This window comes from Clytia hemisphaerica, unplaced genomic scaffold (assembly GCF_902728285.1).
Source record: "Clytia hemisphaerica strain Z4C2 unplaced genomic scaffold, Clytia hemisphaerica genome assembly, whole genome shotgun sequence".
NCBI classification, from domain to species: Eukaryota; Metazoa; Cnidaria; class Hydrozoa; order Leptothecata; family Clytiidae; genus Clytia; species Clytia hemisphaerica.
The window spans coordinates 357,728-374,011 of NW_027103262.1; the positions used below are offsets into that span (position 1 = coordinate 357,728).

At 35.2% G+C, this 16,284-nt stretch overlaps 1 protein-coding gene across 2 annotated transcripts; it reads right to left on the minus strand.

Moving 5' to 3' along the window:
• Nucleotides 1–1,733: 1,733 nt before the first annotated feature.
• On the minus strand, nt 1,734–14,247 carry LOC136799804 (bcl-2-like protein 2). Of its 2 annotated transcripts, none has more exons than XM_067056523.1 (3): nt 14,096–14,247; nt 8,448–9,187; nt 1,734–3,613 (listed from the first exon to the last, which is right to left on the minus strand). In XM_067056523.1, exons 2-3 carry the CDS (start codon nt 9,015–9,017, stop codon nt 3,497–3,499), a joined length of 687 nt encoding a protein of 228 aa, XP_066912624.1. In that variant the 5' UTR covers nt 9,018–9,187; nt 14,096–14,247; the 3' UTR covers nt 1,734–3,496. The 2 variants fall into 2 exon arrangements, with proteins under 2 accessions (XP_066912624.1, XP_066912616.1); XM_067056515.1 differs by lacking the exon at nt 14,096–14,247 and adding an exon at nt 10,518–10,686.
• Nucleotides 14,248–16,284: the final 2,037 nt, after the last annotated feature.

Below are 16,284 nucleotides of genomic sequence, written 5' to 3' on the forward strand. Positions count from 1 at the left end.
GTTTTGTTAACGTGTTTGTAATTATTACTGTACTACTACCTTAAAGGAAAAAATGTTGCTTTTTTTACCATACGCAAATTTAAACTATTGTATTCATTTCCCATCATACGTGAGCTATATTTTTTCTGGCCATATTTAATTTTTCGAGCCATCCACCAAATTCCAGTCGAATTAAATAAGGGTTAGAGTTAGGGTTAGGGTTAGATTAAATTCCCACTGAAAAAACTTTTTTGACCATTCGCCAAATTAAATTCCTGCCAAATTTTTTTCTTTTAATTAAGGTATTGACAAAAAGGGTTTAGTTATTTTTTCCCAATTAAAGTTTTGGCTTGATTAGGGTATAAAGATGGAGTAATCAGGGCCCACGACAGGAAATTGTAAGTTGGGGGGGGGGGTGAAGGAGGCGCAACCAAAAATTGTTAATTTGGGGGCTATGGCCACTCTAATTGTTTGGTGGTTATTCAAAAAGTTTCTTTTAGCAAGGCTGTGGTCAGATTTTGTCCCGGAGATTCCTTTTGGGTATTGGAACGACCCCAGAAAGATAAGAATTTTTATATGTTGTGGCGACAAGAAAAAAACTGACCCAACCCTTCAAATAGTTTTTTCAGAGTACCACGTTTAACAGACCACTCTCAGTCCGATAGAATTACCTTATTGATATTGGTATATATTTTCGCGTGTTACAAATTTTCGCGAATCGCGAAATTTTTTCGAAAAAACTTGTTTCGCGTGTATTAAATTTTGCGATTGCCGACTTCTGGAAAATTTTCGCGTGTATTAAATTTCGCGATTCACTACACTAGGTATTTTCAGAAAGTGGGAATATAAAGCAAGAAAATGACTGATTTTGCTTGAAACACAACGTTTTTGATGTAAAATTAGTAACAAAATACTAAGAAGAAATTTTTCGCGCGTATTTAATTTCGCAATTTTGTAATTTTGAAAAATTTTAACAGTATTAAATTTCGCGAAAATTGACCAAAAAACTCGCGAAATTAAGTACCCGCGAAAATTTGTAACACGCGAAAATATATACCAATAAGGTATAGGTTTTCTTTTACCTTGAAATGAATCACATGTGGCTGATACTTGTAGAGGTTTTTTTGGGCCAAAGAACAAAAGCCACCAGAAAACCCACACTCGACTAAAAATTTTTTTGACCCTTTTAATAACAAAGATTTTCTAGAGTTACATCAATTTCGACCTTTAATCGCACGATAAGTTATTTTTTCTTATTTGGCGCTCCTTCAATGAGAGCAATTAATCGTTAATTGCATCCTGTATTTAATTGCATTCGAGATTCATTTTGAGAGAAAGAAAATCTATAAACAACAATAAAAGAATAACATAGAGAGAAGAGAAAAATATGACTTTTAGTGGAATTTACTTTTCCTAACGGGGAAAAAGTAGTGCGATTAGCTCGTAATCACATGATAACTCGTACAATTCGAAAATTGCACGAGTGATTTTTTTGTTATTAATTTTCCGAGTCCGAAAGGACGAGGAAAATTCGAAACAAAACAATCACGAGAAATTTTACCTCTAAATACATTAAAATATGGCAACGGTTGACTGAATCAGGCTAATTATTGCAAAATTAGGGACTATGCTTTTGATACTGAAAATATTCTCTAAAATTGATAAACGGGAGGTCCTAATAAGGTTGGGGCGGGGGGTCGAAAACATAACAAGTGAATGGAGCGGGGTCAAGGAACACGAAAACAAGATAAACATTTAGCACAGACCATTCGTTCATTTTATTTTCCCATCATTCAAGAGATTTAAAGTAGAAATACAGCTTATTTTACTTACATCATTCAATCATGAAGAACTAAAAAAAGTTTTTTTAAATTACCGACAAGAGAGAGAAAAATAAAATAACAAGTTTTAGAATTTTATCCTTAAAGTATAATCGAAAAGGTCAAATGAGTGAAAAGAAGCCGTGGCGCTTGTGGACATGACAGGCATCTATGTTTCATCATATCACAGACTATTGAAGTCTTTCTGAAGCAAAGTGTCAAGAAAAATTATAATTTTTTAAGTCAAATTCCATAAAACCACTCAGAAAATCGGATTGAAAAAAAAATTTCAGTTGGTATCATTCAGCCTCTCCTGAACTTCGAGTGATTTGGAAAGCTAGCACAATAATAATGCTGATCTAAGCATTACGTATCACACCCACACTAAATGTCCTGCATTTTAAATATTTTCACACGAGTAAAGCTTTTATATCAAGTTCTGTCTGGTCTGGCTTTTACACACCCCACATACACACTGGGCTGACGTTAAAATAAAATATTCTTTTTATATGGGCCATTATTATATACATAAAGTTGTAAAAATGTTTAAAGCCCTATTTCCATTACGCAACACCTTGTCCCTAAAAGGGCCAAAGTTGGTCGAACATTTACAGAAAAAGGCTGCTGAGATCTTGAGTCCTTAGAAATTGAATCCTTTTCATAAAGGGGTCATCCGCATAGTACGTACGCAAAATATTTTCAAATATTGGATACCCCTCCCCCTTGTACGCAGAGAGCAATAGAAATGACGTCATTTAAACAATAGACGTACGCTTTTGCTTAGTCCCCCTCTCCCCCTTCACTGCGGACGTACTATGTGGATGGCCCCCGACGTAATAGAAATAAGGCCTTACTTCTAAAAAAACAGAGACAACATCTTTTTGCCGATATAATTCACACGACGAATCGCTTCTATGAATTTGTTTTGTTTTTTGTTTTAAGTTTTTCAGTCTCAAAGCAAAATCAAGACAATTTCGTTAAAAATGTTACTTCAGTCGTGCTGCAATTTCAAATTTAAATCATAGCTAAAATCAATGTGTTAAAATACTTTCTAGATTCCAGAATTAAAGAATCATTCTACAAGAAAGGCAGTCTGTGGCCTATGTATTCGTTTGTTAAAAAGGTTAGGTCTTGAACCAAAGATGTTATCTCCCTAATAAGAAAACAAATCGGAAATTGGGTTATGTTATTATCGAATAGATAGTAAGAAAACCAAATTGAAACACAATATCAAAGGAAAAGGAGCCAGGGTCCAAGAAAAGGCAAACAAATAAAACAAAAGAAAATTTTTTGGGTTTGGACAAAGAAATACTCTACCAAACACACTAAGGGGAACACAACTACGGACTGGGAAAAAGAACACAAAGAGCGAAAGAAAAACAAGCACTGCTTTTCCTGGGAAGGGAATTTTTAACTTTTGAAGAAACCAAAGGATATTGTGTTTCATTTTTCATCCTAATTCTTTCCTGAATTTCTGATCTCAATAGCCTAGATATGTATCTAATTTATGAATAACTGAAGAATTGGCGCTTCATTCACACAAGTTGGAGACCCCGCTCACGTCGAAGTGGAATTGGCGACGAAACAGCGCCTCGTTGTTAGCCATTTCTGACGAAAACGCACCTGGTCACATCACTTCTGAACAAAATAGCGCACCATCAGTATGACTTCCGGATGGCTTGGCGCGTCATCGAGCTCTATTTACTCAAGCCGAAGAGAAGCATTCCAGCGGCGGCAACTCCGAAGCCGACAGTGACGTAACTAGACCATGATGCATTGTTCAGGTCATCTTTGGAGCGTAATGATAATTTCTCCTGTGAATAAAACAGAGAAAGATTGAATATCTTTGAATGAGAGATTTATATTACAAACAAATATTACACAACTCCTTATCTCTAATATGCTCCTACCATATCGCGATATGTCCAAAGGAAATTAGCATTTTTAAAGTATGAATATCCACGCTCGTCCGCGGGGATGAAACCTGATTTCCGGGGATAATTTCCAGGAGGTTAATCATTAAAAATGTGATATCCTCCAAGTCGGAAATAAAGAATCTTGGTAGAAAGCAAACGCGAAAATTCATGTTTAAGCGGACTTCACAAACAGTTGATTTACACATTCACGCTTTCACCGGGGTTTATGCATATTATACACGCAAACTCCTCATTGTTTAAAAATGAAAACAAAACTAAACACAACCTTTATTAGGTGTCTGGAAATATTTCGCTAGAGAGGGTTATTAGAGTGGAAAATTTTTGATTTTTGAATGAGAACTCTAGCACGTTCTTTGAAGGCAAATAACAAGACACTATCCAAAGAAGCAAAGCTAAATTTACGAAACTTCGGCAAGAATCAAAGCAGAAGGTCCACGTATGTAGATGATAAAAAGCAAGCATTAAAAACCAAACAGATATTTGACGTAATTGGTCGGGAAGCGATGAAGAGAAACTTCTATGGAGAATTCTGAAGAGCTTTTTGAGTACATTCAAATAGTCGTCAATCGAAAGATTTTGAAGTTATTTGTTTTAAGGGGGAGCGTGTAGAGGATTGTGAGCAAAGCTGTGAAAATATAAAAGCAAAGCTGTAAAAACCTTTCTTAAATTCAAGGAATTCATACATGAATTTAAACTACATACACCTACTAGACAAGCTAAAGCCTTTAGGTGAGTAAGTAAGATAAGTGGACCATTTATACCATAAAAATAGAGCACATCTCGTTTGGCTAAGTTATTGCCTTTTTCGGAGCAGGCTTTAATGCTGTAAAAGGTTCTGGGTAATTCATTTACGAAAATTCATGATATGCACGTATTGACTGATTTTACGTCACTTACAACCAATCAGCTTTTGGGTCCGTGATGTTATGTCAGAAGACATTGCAATGGAGCATATCGTGAATAGCTGGTAGCATGACAGGAACAGAACTTTCGAGAACAGTTTTAGAGCAATAAACATAAGCGATCGTGGAAATAAGTCAAGTAGAAACCAGGTACTTGATAATAAAAAATAAAAAAGCTTTTTAAATGGATGGGTGAAAGTAAAGAAGCTATCAACGACATGCAATCTAATTGAAATCGTTCAAAAAATGATCTTTTAATAGCTTCCTAGAGATCGTACATAGGACATTTTTAAGTAAAAACGAAAATTGATACCACTTGATTAAGAAACTTCTATATAAGAACATAACGAGTCCTTTAGCTCTTTGGTAAAAGAATTGCGTTTTTATGTAAGCTTTTGAAATCAAACTAGAACAACAATTTTAGAATGTTTCCATCGAAAGTTATAGACTACTTAGTCCTCAGAAGACTGTGATACGTCTTAGCACTCAGTGATCCTATAAACCTTATAAAGCTTGAAATTCTTACACAAGAGTGGAATGACCACATAAAAATAAGTGAATTTCCTTCATAAACATATTAAGAGATGATCGAACGTTCAGAAATCATCAAGAACTCGAGAGCGTCATTTCCTGTAACAACCAAAGGAAACCACAGATACAGATAGACTAGTACCTTATACAGACAATTTTTGGCGTCACCTTCGGGAGGCCTTGGGAGGGCGCCCTGTCAGTAGACTATCAATAACAAATGACTCGACCAAACTCGAGGTTTTGGAGGATATCTTACTAACAATGATTACTACTCGAGGGTAAACCGGTATATTATAAGTATGAAGACATACTTGACAAAAGGAGTGTTAGATCTTCGACCATTTATTAAGAATTGTAAGAAATGACATTATACCGTAGTATTGTAGAAAACTTTAAAAAAGGATCAATTTCAAAGAATATCTATTTCGAGGTGAATAATTTAAATAGAAAGCCGACAATAAATGATGATAGCAAAGGGGTGCCCCTAAATACAGATCGAGTTTATAAAATTGACCGAAAATCACTTTAAAGCAGTCATACAGGTGGGCTTGTGAAAGAAAAAAACTTATTATTGGTCAAAACATGAGATAATATCGCATGTTGTTCAATTAACGAAAGACTGGAATGTTAATGGTTCCTTTTAATGACTTTTTAACAACATCTCGACTTTGACTGTGTTTTTAAGTGACAGGAATTGACAGTGTTAAAAGGTGTACTTATTGGTTAGAAAAAACGCCTCCTTTAAAACTATACTTTAAGACCATAATAACAACATTAATTTGTAAAGCGTTGAAAGCCTTGTAAAGCGTTGAAAGCCATGAAAACGGACACTAAATGCCAAAAGATGAGTGAGAATGAGTGAGTAAACCCTTTTCTTCATATAAGAACAATTTCATAAGAACAATGAGGCTTAGAATCACCCAAAAATAAGAACACTTTAAAAACAATGCTGAGTCTAGAATTACTCAATTTCAAGCAATTTAGGGGTCAAAATTGTAAAAATTGAGTATAAAGCCTAAAATACCTAAATTTCACCCTTTAAATAAGAACAAGATAAGAACAATTTGATACCCAAAGTGCCAGAGAAATAGAACAGCCGAGCCTCAGAAAATTTGACTGGTTCTTATAAAGAAAAAGTACATACTAAATCGATTTCTTGAGCTTATCAGTTTACAAAATATATTTTTTCTAGCCCTCAATCAAGTATACGAAAATTGAAAAGGTCAAAAAGAGGAGTGTCAAAACTAAGCTTTTTATAATTATGGACGAAAATAAGTGATTCGTGGACAGTTCGAAGAAGGAACTGAGAAAAATTTCTCGGTCTAAGCTTTTTAGAAGGGAGGAAATAGATTGGACAAAAGGAAATCAAAAATTGAGCAAAAGTAGAAAGATTTAAAAAATGTTTTGACAAAACGATCTAAATTGACATCTCTTAACCTCGAAGAAAAAACAATGTCTTGTTTTGACTTTGATTCAGATTTTGAGCGTTCAATCATCAGAAATATTTGAGTTGGATAATTTCAATCACATAGAAGACCATAAGGAGCACATTAAACAATTATTCGATCAGACTATTTTTCCTCGGTCCTGGAGTACGTTAGTGAAAAAAGCAAAACCTTAGGAGACATACAGCTGTTGAATTTAAAGAGATATACCACACTATAAGAAGCTGCTGTGGTGAATAAAATATTGATAAAGCATGTCGATTTTGATTATGAATGAATGAATAAACAGATGCATGTCTGCCCACGAACTGAAATAGATCTTCAAAGAATCCATTAATATTTTTTCACTTTTGCTTTGCCAAATATGACTTTTATTCAAAAGATTCTTACCAAAAACTTCACAGACAAAATAGTCCTTCATTATGTATGAATGAGGCTCAAACTTAGAATAAAATTTTTTGATAAACCTGATTATTTCAGAAAAGCCATCCCTCTATTTTGTAGAGTCGCATTGTATCATACTGCCATACATAAAAAAAGTGAGATAACACACAATGATCTATCTATTTTAAGAATGTTTTAGATGGTTTTGATGATAAAATTTGGAGCCAAATATATCTTCTCAGTTTTCATTAGACACTTATTTGAGCAAAAATAGGCTAAATATGTCATTCCCAAAATACCGCTTAAACAATTAGTGTACAAGTTGTTTTTTTCGCATTTAGAGTTGAGATAAAAGAATATAAAATTTTGAAGACTTCCTTTCATCAATCTGGTGTTACATAAGGAAAAATAACTTCGTTATTAGCAATGAGAAATACTTGACTCTCAAATTCAAAAATTTATCATTAGAAAATATTATGGAAACTCATTCAGATGTAATATGATTTCAATAATAAGGAAGAATAAAGGGTATCGAAATTGATAGAAATCAAATATTGATATAGAGTCCCTCACTTTGATAAAGTTTCGATTTACAAAAGAAGCCTACGTATGTGAAAAAGAAAATCATGTCATGATGAGAAAAAGAGAAGAGAAAGCAATGCCACGTTCATTAAAATACCACTTTCACTTTCGGACAGAAACAAATCATCATTTTCTCATATACAAATTGGAAATCATTGTGTAGGGAGTATGAATGATGAATGAATAACTAACAGTAGCTGGATGATAAATCCATGATGGTGGTCTATGAAACATTCAAAATGTGAAAAAGATTGAATGAAAAAGAATAAATGAATGATGAAGTGTGAACGATTGTTTTGAATTACATGATGATTTACAAAAACAAAATCTAAAATTTCTTTAAAACAAAAATTTCTCCCAGAATCATTTACACACATCTAGTTTTTTCTCTAATTCTCAAAACATGATTCAGACAGGTTATAATTTTTCCTTTCGTGAAGAAAAAAAATAAGCCTAAGATAGACGTATCAATTCTTGAAAAGTTGATAATTGCTCAAAATTAGAAATAAAAAATAGACCACTGCAATGAAAAAAAACATCAGTCCTAAATCAACATATTGACAAAACTGTGAACACATTGGAACTGTTGACAAGAAAGATTTCTGAAATTTCATGCAATTCAAATTCAATTTTTTTCTTCCATTTCAATAATATACGGGTCCCTCTGACCATAAAACCCTGTTGAGCTCCATATAAGTGGTTCAAAGTGCATGTGTGAAGCAATTAACAGGTAAGCCTGTTAGTGCAGACACTGATAGATTCTTGTTGAGACCATAACAAAGGAAAGAAAATAATATATAACCACTAAAATCACACAGTTACCATGAATAATTTTAGAAAAAAGTTTAAAAATAAAAAGTCCCTTACCCATCCTCCTTGCTCTTGAATCCATTCTGGGAGACCTTCAGTTGTTTCCAATACTTCTTGAACCCATCCTGGTATACTTTTTACAATATCTAGCTGTCCTTTATTTACAAAATGCACTGCAAAAGCACCTCCAACTGTAAAAATTGATATTACTCGTCCCCAATTAACGTCTGAACTTACAACTCGTCTACATAGTGAAATAAAAATCTCTTTAGCATTTTCATTTTTCAGTTTCATGTGAGTAGGGATCTGTTCGAAAAATGCTTCAAATTTTTTCTCCATTCCATATGAAAAAGTTGCTACTCGTAAGTAAAGTTCTGGTGGTTGTGCTGGGGGCACCACAAAACTTTTTGGGAGTCCTTGAAGTAATTCATGTTTACAACTACACCGTAAATGATATGGGATGTAATATTTAGCAATGTTGTATCCATTATTTATGATCGATAATAATTTTGTATCAATTTCATGTTCAATTTGAATTTCAATTGGAGGTTCAATTTTATCTTTTTGATTACAAAGTTGTTTAGCATTAGTGTTCCTAATTGTTATAGGTGACATATTGGGAGCCATCAGAGTCCCTTAAAATAAAATCCAATAATATATACTGTACCAAAATAAATCACTGATCTTTTGAAATCTTGTCTCCTGCAACAATTTTACAATTTTTTTGTTTTTGATTGTTTAGAATTTGTGTTTGAGCATGTGTCCTTGTAAGAACTTCCAACAACCTCTGGTGGTGCCTGAATATAGAAAAAATAGACTAATTCAATGACTGGGTACGGAAAACCTGTTATGTACACCCCATATGCAGTTGCAAGGATTGACATATTGGAGGAATAAATTTTGAAAAGCTCCAGTAGTATGGTCTGTTTAAAATTTTCAAAGACTATAATCACAAAACCCATGCTTTTCAATAAGTTGTGGAAGATTTTGCGCGCGATGTGCGTTAAAAAAGTTATTATGTTCGTGTTTTGTCGCTCTCTTGCTTTTTCTCTTCCTGGAAAAGCCTGAAAACCAATTTTCAAAACTGCAAAACACAGACACAAAATAGTAACGTGAAGTCGGGTAACTTGCATCAGTGGAGGGAAACTTGCGTAGCCATCAAATGACTGACCAATCAAAGCATCAAAATTTCAAAACAAATGAACTGCGCAGCTCCGCTCTCAGCTCTACTCTATCATTTTGTTTTGATTAAACTTTATATTTTAATGACCAGCCAAGTCATTCATTTGAGGGGTACCGTAACTTAGTCTAATGTCGACATCCCTCCTCTAATTTCGACACCCTTTTTTTCAGCTTTAAAAAGGTTGAAACTGTTTTTCTTTGCTTAATAGTCAGAGAGGAATAATTCTTTTTCAATCAGTGATTCAAGCTTTCATATTATACCTGTCTCTAAAGAAGGGTGTCGGAATTTAACCGAGGGGATGTCGATATTAGAACCACCTTACGGTATGGCATGTTAGCCTCCACTGATGCAAGTTACCCGATCTCACGGTAGGATGTTATGGACGTCACCAGGACTAATAAATGGAATATAATACATTTACATCTATCAAGTTTTCTAATATTTAAAACCTGTTTTAGGACCCTGCCGACGCACCGGACTTAACAAACACCGGACACGCGAAAGTCCGGTGTAAAATGAGAATCTTTTTTACCACCGGACAATTTCTACACCGGACTTAAGGAAGTCGGACGTCCGGTGTCGGAGAAGGATATTTTTTCCCACCGGGCGAAAGGATACTTTTTGCCACCGGACAAATACACCGGACAGTCCGGTGCGTCGGCAGGGTCCTCCTGTTTTCCACACACTTTCACCGAACTCTTTAATATATATCAATCATCAGAATTTACCATACCAGAGTACAATGATCATAATTTTTAACAGTTAGAGAATATATTACACCAATTATTTCCTGAATGGAATGGAGACAAGGAAAAGAAAATCAACATCAAGTTTTATCGGTCATCCATCGGACATCGCGGTCTCGCTCAACACACTTAAAACTTTTACCACAAAAAACCGGTCATGTAACTTGTAAAAAAGAAAAGAAATAAAACATTACAAACCTGTGTCCTAAAGAAAGGAGGCACTCATCTTGCCAAAAACCGAAATTTCGGTAAAAAAGGTCAAGAAAAATGATAAAGGTATATATTTTTAAAAAAGTCTCAAAGATTTTTAGAGACACTCTTTCTTTTTGACCGATCGATATGGTGAAGTTCGAAAGCGAGTGTTTGTGTTTATTTGTTAGAATATACTGGTCACACTCACTCAATGAAATTCGAAGATTTTAGATTCCGATTTTAATAATTACGTTTGACCACGCACAATTGCTCATTCATTTCCTTCAGCTGTCGTCCCCGTGTGGGTTACTATGAAAAAATCAATTATGACGTCAGAAAGTGCTGGTTTCTTTCGTCTTCTTTCATCAAAAAATTACTATGCATTTGGATTGGGGTTTTTGTGCTGACGTTGTATTTTGAATTAATTTCCCCTATTTCGGGTAAAACTACCGGCAATCACCCGGTGTAATCTTAAAATCTACCATGCTTGAAAACAAATGAACCATGCTGAATGTGAGTAAACAGAAAGTTATAGTAATTGAGCATGATTCATTCTTTGATTCATTCGATTGTTTATCTTATTTGTTTTTCACCCCACACACCCCCTTTTTCTTAATCAGTTCATGGGAAAGGGGTGTGGTATCTGGGGAAGGAGGGTTCAGGGGGTACCCGATTCCGCAATTCCGCCAATTTACTCTAGACTTATAGGCTGCTGGCATCCACTAACGGATTCGTGCTCCTTATACTACCTGGGGTTTTGTAAAGGTCTGCGATTCAGACTAACTCTAGACCAGATAAAAAGTTGTGCAAGAAGGGTTGTGGGGAAACACCCCTTGAGAATAGGAACCCCCTAAAAAGCTTGATATTTATTATCAAGCTAATGATAATATATATAATATAATAGGGTTTAGCCTGTAGCGGCAGCCCGGGTGCAGTCAGGCAAATTGACCGATGGGTTTGTGTGGCGGTTTGTAAGGTTACGGTTTTTAAGATAGCAGAAATCCACTCCCAAGGCAATATGAGGGTAGTTTGAGTAGTAGTTGACCTCTACTCAAAAACCGGAGGTAGTCATATAATGGTTTCATGTGACCCGTCTTGAAACACGGACCAAGGAATCTGGACGCCGTGCGCAACGAAAGTAAGTAAGGCGAGCTCGGCTCGTCGAGGTGAGCGATTCGGCGAATCTACGTCCGACCGGGACCCGTAAGATGGCGAACTCCATTTTCGCTTCTTTGAATACTTATGTGGTTAATACACCCGCAATAAAATTCTAGTTCGTGGTGGACGGTTTAACTTAAATTCTTAATCTGATCATACACGCTTATTGCTTCAGTCTACATTAATTTACTTACACAAAAATCCCTAATCAGTGTATTTGGTTTTGGTAAAAATTCTTCAGGCAAAATGGCTGCTGCCGGATATGAGCAAGCCATAAGGTTCCCTTTTCACACTGTTGAAAATCCATCGGTACAAAAACCATTAAAAAAGCAATTGAATCTCTGTAAGGGCTCCAAACTTACGAAAATCAAAAGTCAACTCCCTCACATGGTTACAAATTCTTGAAATTTGGACTAAAATTAATTTTTGGCTCTAAATGTCAAAAACCGGACAAAATCTTTACAATTCAGTCTCTCTAAGGGTCGACGATTTTTCGAACTTTGGCTCAAACATACCCGTCATTTCGCAAACCTAGGCTATTCTCGTTACAATAAGCCAGTAAAAATGTTTACCCTGCGAAGTGTACGAATTGCGAGTGATGCTTAGAGTTCAGTGTAGTTTTTAAAAGAATGTGAAATTCCAGCTGGGGATCCCATCGGATATTAGACGATGTTATTGTCCGTTACAATGATAGTAAAGGCGGGAATATATGGCGGTTTGCGAATTTTCTTCGGCTTTGGGCTTATTTCTTAGATAGTGATTTGTCTTAGACTATAGCATAGTCTAATCGGATATGTGATAACTTTTACATTGATACATAAATCGTCCCCCTATTGTGATTTAAGCAACGTTGTGTGAAGACACACTACATTAAAGGAAGAAATTTTGGCGGAAAGAAAATTTGACGGATTTGGCCGAAAACCACCAAATTAAATTCCCGTCAAAATTAATTTTCTCAGCCATCCGCCAAATTAAATTCCGTCTGAAAAAACTTTTTTGGGCATCCACCAAATTAAATTCCCGTCAAAATTTCTCCCTTTAATGCACTGTCATGTCAAACAGTTTGATTTTCATTCGTTTTCATTCGTGTCAAAGTTCTCAATGCTAAGTGAAATTCCTAGAACACATCACATCAATCATATGATAGTTTGAAATGTAGACTGGGAATCCAGTCGTTTATAACGTTTTTGTGGAAAGCGAGAAATTTTTATGTCGGGATATTCTAGACGACTATATTGATGCTCCTGTCAAGTTTTCTACTTCATATTTTTTACTGAGTTAAGTCGTCTAGCATGCTAGACTATTTGAAATGTAACTTTCTCTCAGTTGAAGTGACATCATTTTTGTAAAAAGATAACAATAAAAAGATAACATCATCTATTCATGTTCAAAGTTCATTTTAATTTATTACTTCGTCTATATCTGCATGTCCGAAAATTTAAGGTAAAAAGATTTTGGTCACGTATCAAGACACTCTGAACTTTTATATTGGAGTCTAATAGAGACAAATCTCGTCCAACTTCAACCATTTTTTAACTTTTTCTGTTGAACCTGAAGTGAAAGAACTATTTGATTGGTGCTAGAACACCCCTGTCTCACATATCCGGCGGGATTGTCTCCTCATTGAAAATTTGGCTGAAATCATCCCTGTAGGAAAAAATACCTACCATTAAATTTTATTCCGATTTGCGAAAAAATAACCATTTCCATTGAAAACGAAATGGGAAAAATCGTGACCTTCAAAGTTATTTAGATGAGATTTGAAATTGTTGTTTCCCAAAGTGTGAGAATAGAAATTTTTATCCCCACTTCAACCTTCAGAACTCCTTGTGTCAAAGTGGAAATCGATAAAAATACGAATATATAGAATCTTGGGTGAAATAGTTCTAAAATGAACTTTTTTTACTTATGTACTATCATTTCCAGTAATAAGCTAGGCTTCTGCTCTAGCGAAAAAAGTTTCTTATAGCATTTCCCTGCTTATAGAGGCTGCTTAATACTATATAGGAAGTATATCTATAGAGGTCTGCGATTCAGACTAGTAATAAGCCCCTATATTTCAGATATATAAAAATATTTTAGTACTCTAGAAGACTAAATTTCAGATTTCATACACATTTCTTTATTTTCCGAACAAACTATATAAGAACACAAGGCTTCGATGACCGAAAAATTAAGAACTCGGACTGCGGACTCTAAAATACCTGATTTCTTAAGAAAATGTCCAAAAATACACTTAACTTAAAAAATGGTGAAACTAAGAACACATTAAGAACTTTTTAAGTTTAAAACTCAAAGAGTTGAGAATTTCCGAAGGCCTCAAAAATTTTGGATTTTCTTATAAACGTCGTACTTACAGAGTCAAGGGGATCAAGGGTCCAGAAAAAGTTCGAAATAAAGTATCAAAGAGAGGAAAATGTTCTTACCAGCCCACGGGTGTTGATTGTGATCATGCGTTTATAGTGAAGAAATGAAAACATTCGAAACAAATGAAAATTAGAAAACAATTCTATAGTCGTGTGTAGAGACTACATGACTGCAGTAAAATCTATAATATGTGTATATGATGGTAAATGTCAACAAAAAAACAAGCAAGAAAAAATTCGATGAAATCTCTGTGTGTCTTCTGGTGGAATGAACACAACAACATGTTGAGACATGAAATTCTGTTTTTTTCATGTGATTGGTGATACCTTTCGTTCTATGAGGTAAATGTTGAGACTGTTTTGTAAGAGGCGGAATTTGTGGGTATCAAATGTCACCAACAGGTGATGTCATTTTTGCTTCATTGGCTTGCTGAAGAAGGTGGTAAGCTGTTGAAAACTCTCAACGACGTTCCCTACGTATTAGCATCAGCTTTTTTTAATGCTTACCGATAGCGCTAGATATTCTCTGGCGTCCATAAGTAACGTAAATAAAGCCTGGGATACACGGGGAAGAGGTTGGAAAACTCTATCTCAGAGCAATCTATTTTTCTATTCTTGCTGACTAACGGTGATATGATTAAATCTTTTGTGAGAGCTATTAGAATCATATATAAATGAAAAAGGTGTCGTCACTGGTGAAATTAAGCGGAAGTTGAAAACTGATCATCGAAGACATTAATTTTTCTTGGAAATTCGGTTACCTCATATAGATAGATCTACAATATTATTAGAAATGCTTGTGTCGGATTTTTTATAAGAAACGTACGAAAAAGGAGAAAAAGGAGAAAACGAAAAGCGAGCGACGAACGAACGAACGAACGAAATAAAGTGATGAACAGAAGATCTACCAATATTAACTTCTGGGCTCCATGATTGAGCCTTCGAATTCTCTGGCGCCCAGATGCATAAATTTTAATCCGATATGCTAAAGCTCTGAAGGTCGGCCTGGACCGGACTGCATAGCCTAGAAATCTAAGCTAGTTTGATTCAGTCACTAGGATAAATTTGATGGTTAAGTTGTGACTGAATAACTAGTATTCCAAGGCAAACTTAAAATCCGTAAATATAAAAAATCTTTAAAACACCGAAAATGCTATATTGCCATTAGCCGTGTGTCCCAGCCTTGTGAATACGGGCTTAGTTAACTAGGCTATGGACTGCAGTCCTCGTCTTCGGGGATTGGCGGGTCCAAACGACATATTTTCAGCTTTACGTGCATTTAGTTGAGCCTGACTGGAGATGCGACACACCAGAGGCCGACTAACACCCTCTCTAATAGGAAATCGGCCCGCTTCCTTTAGAGCTAAAGCCTGGACGGCCGCCATCGGAATATCAGATAAGCCTTCGAACAAGCCAAAGGGTTAAGGGCTTGTTCTATAACTCAGTCTTCTTGAATAAAGCAATATGTTTTCTTGAACACTGAAGCTCTAAACTGAAGGTTTAAATACACAAGCTGCAAAATTAAAGTCTGAAGTCATGACATTTATTTATGATTGGTTCGAATTTATTGACACTAATGAATTTATCAGCTGTAAGTTGTAAAGCAAATAATATGGGAATAAAATCACGTGAACTTTTTCGATTAATCACATTTTTTGACTGCACTACTATAATTTTTAAACCCATGTATTATGCCCATATCCTTGGGCAGGCAAGGGATTTTGTAGCGAGAGCTCTGGTCTTTGAGGAGGAATATTGGTTGCAACATAATTTCCACGCTTGATCCGATTGTGACTTCTATTTTTCCCAGATGGAATACTGCCCCGTTCAATTAGTGCTTTAGACTGTTGGCTACTAGGTTGCGACCGAAAATTAGATAAGAGATATACGAATGAACAAACGATCGAATCAAATCTTTGTAATCACAGGGGTGGAAGGAACAAACAGCAGAAGGAAATTTAAAAAAGCATTTCTTGGTAAAATAAAAGCGAACTGGCAAAGTTGACCTATTGACGTAGAACTTGTCGTATAATTTGTAACCCGGTATATACTTATGTTAGTTGCCTACTCGGCGCACTTTGTACTTATGCACGTGTTTATACTTGAAAGACCAGTTCATGATTATACTTTATACAACATGGTCCATACCGAACTGGATTGAACTCGTTTTTTAAATTTTACAAATTGAAATGCCACTTGGGGCATTTGTGTTTTGGTTGTTGGAAGAGGTATAGAAAACATACAACAAC